The sequence below is a fragment of the Nematolebias whitei genome, unplaced genomic scaffold, assembly GCF_014905685.2.
Source record: "Nematolebias whitei isolate Nwh7 unplaced genomic scaffold, NemWhi1 Nwh_scaf_7708, whole genome shotgun sequence".
Taxonomy (NCBI): domain Eukaryota; kingdom Metazoa; phylum Chordata; class Actinopteri; order Cyprinodontiformes; family Rivulidae; genus Nematolebias; species Nematolebias whitei.
In genome coordinates this window covers 1-1,964 of record NW_023626253.1, presented here as the reverse complement: position 1 = coordinate 1,964, position 1,964 = coordinate 1, and the positions used below count along the sequence as shown (strand labels likewise).

General features: G+C 51.8%; 1 protein-coding gene across 1 annotated transcript; it reads right to left on the bottom strand.

Moving 5' to 3' along the window:
- Positions 1-389: 389 nt before the first annotated feature.
- On the bottom strand, positions 390-1,963 carry LOC119429796 (zinc finger and SCAN domain-containing protein 21). The gene is made up of 2 exons (XM_037697346.1): positions 1,777-1,963; positions 390-1,312 (listed from the first exon to the last, which is right to left on the bottom strand). Exons 1-2 carry the CDS (start codon positions 1,961-1,963, stop codon positions 579-581), a joined length of 921 nt encoding a protein of 306 aa, XP_037553274.1. The 3' UTR covers positions 390-578.
- Between the last annotated feature and the right edge of the window lies 1 nt (position 1,964).

Below are 1,964 nucleotides of genomic sequence, written 5' to 3'. Positions count from 1 at the left end.
TTGACAGAACTCTGAGCACAGTGAGGTCACATGACCTGGAGCAGAGAGGTCCCTGAACAAACTCTTCCTACCATACAGTTACAGGTGCACATAAATATTTTATATCATGCAGGCGTGTTGTCATCTACATTTTAAAACGGCCGTCACGTGGCCGTCCCTGTCGAAGCTGTTCCAGGAACTTTCTAGTATGTTTTACAGCCCAGTATCCAGATATTTGACGGATTACGTCTTTAGGCAAAGCGGTCATGACATGAGACAGGTCATCCAAAGCTCCATTTTCCAAACAAAGAGCATTCACGGGAGACAGATCTTCAAATACTGACATCTTTATTGGACTAGAACAACAGCTAATCACAATCACTGTAGATGTTTTGACTGAGTGACTGAACCAGTTCAGCTCTGTTTAAATACGTTTTGACCTCTGGATTAAACCAGTTAAATTTTGTTCAACCAGATGACCTCTGGATGATTCAACCGATGCACCCCAGATTAAATGAGCTTTGCTCTGAGTCAACAGCTGCCGATGAGTGTGGCTCCAGGTGATGCACGCCTCCACCTGCTTCCTGCCGAGGCACGGCTCAGCTCCTGCTGGCCCTCTCCTTGGCGTGGAGCCTGAAGTGGGTGTTGAGGTGCGCCGATTGGTTGAAGCGTTTCCCGCAGACGTGACAGTGGAACGGCTTCTCTCCGGTGTGGATGCGGTGGTGCCTCCTCAGCATGCTGATGGTGGTGAAGCTCTTCCTGCACACTGTGCAGCTGTACGGTTTCTCCTTGGTATGCCAGCGCATGTGCACCTCCAGCTGGCAGGCGAAGCTGAAGCTCTTACCGCACTCCCTGCAGCTGTGCCACCTTTGGATGCTCTGCTTGGGCTGAGAGAGGCGAGGCAGAGGCAGCTTCAGGGATCTTCCATTCCTGACTGGCGGCATGCCCTGTTTGCTGTTGGAGCAAAGGCCCCCCCTCACCTGCTGGACCCCCCTCACATGTGAGCCCGTTTTTAAATGCTCCGGACTCTTTGCAGAGGAGAAAGAAGAATGGCTCGGAGCTGCTCTGCAGTCTGAAGGAACCGACAAGACGCTGGTTGACACGCATTTGTCATTTTCTATCTTTATCTCTACAGACGTGACCGAGGATGGGGGGGCGCCTGGCCCCTGCTGCTGGACACGGCTGCAGGTTCCCTCTGCTGAGTCCTCTGCTTCCTGTGGAGCTTCTGCCTGACTTCCTCTGAGTTTTTCCTCTTCCAGCTGCGACAGCGGCTCCCCTCTGCTCCTCCAGTCACAGACGCCTGCGTCTTCTCGGGACCAGAGGGAGTACGGCTCTGAAAAGAAAAACACGATCATGTTGGGCGCATTTCAAAAGATCAGTTCCATTTTTAGGAGGCTGAAAGTGGCCTGAGATAAGTTTAACAAACTTTGATGATCCCAGTCTGACAGAACACTTATTAGCAGCAGGATGACGACATGTTGACTGAACAGCTGATGATAATTAGATTAGATTATCAAACTAGACTCTGCTGGGCCGTCCTTAGTTTCAGCTGGAAACAGGAGGAAGAACTCAGGGTCTCAGAACAGTTTCAGGTTTTGTTGAGCCAGATCCAGAAAGCCCGGCTTCATCCTGCTGCCTTCAGGCTCCGCATCGTAAAACCAGACACTTTGATTTTACTTCGTAGGTTTGGATGCGAGTCATGACTGAAAAACGCTGATTATCACAGAACATATTGATCCGTTTATAAAAAAGCTACTCGTGCAAAAAGCTCGGTCTGGACTGAGTCGCTGCACAGACCTGACGGCAGCAGGTGTTGGACCACCGCGGCGTTCAGGAGCTGTCGGAGCCGCTCGTTCTCCTCTCTGGACCGCAGGACCTCGCTCTGGTACTCCGCCACCGTGTCCTTCACGGCGCGGAAAATCTCCTCCGCCGCCGCCGTCAGCCGGTCGGTCAGGAAAACGTTCAACAGCTCCAGTTTGGTCATG

Excerpts from the sequence above, each read along its gene's own strand:
- LOC119429796 (XM_037697346.1), bottom strand. The coding sequence starts at position 1,963 with ATGACCAAACTGGAGCTGTTGAACGTTTTCCTGACCGACCGGCTGACG. Across the intron at positions 1,313-1,776 it reads CCAACACCTGCTGCCGTCAG|AGCCGTACTCCCTCTGGTCC; the intron begins GTCTGTGCAGCG and ends TTTTCTTTTCAG.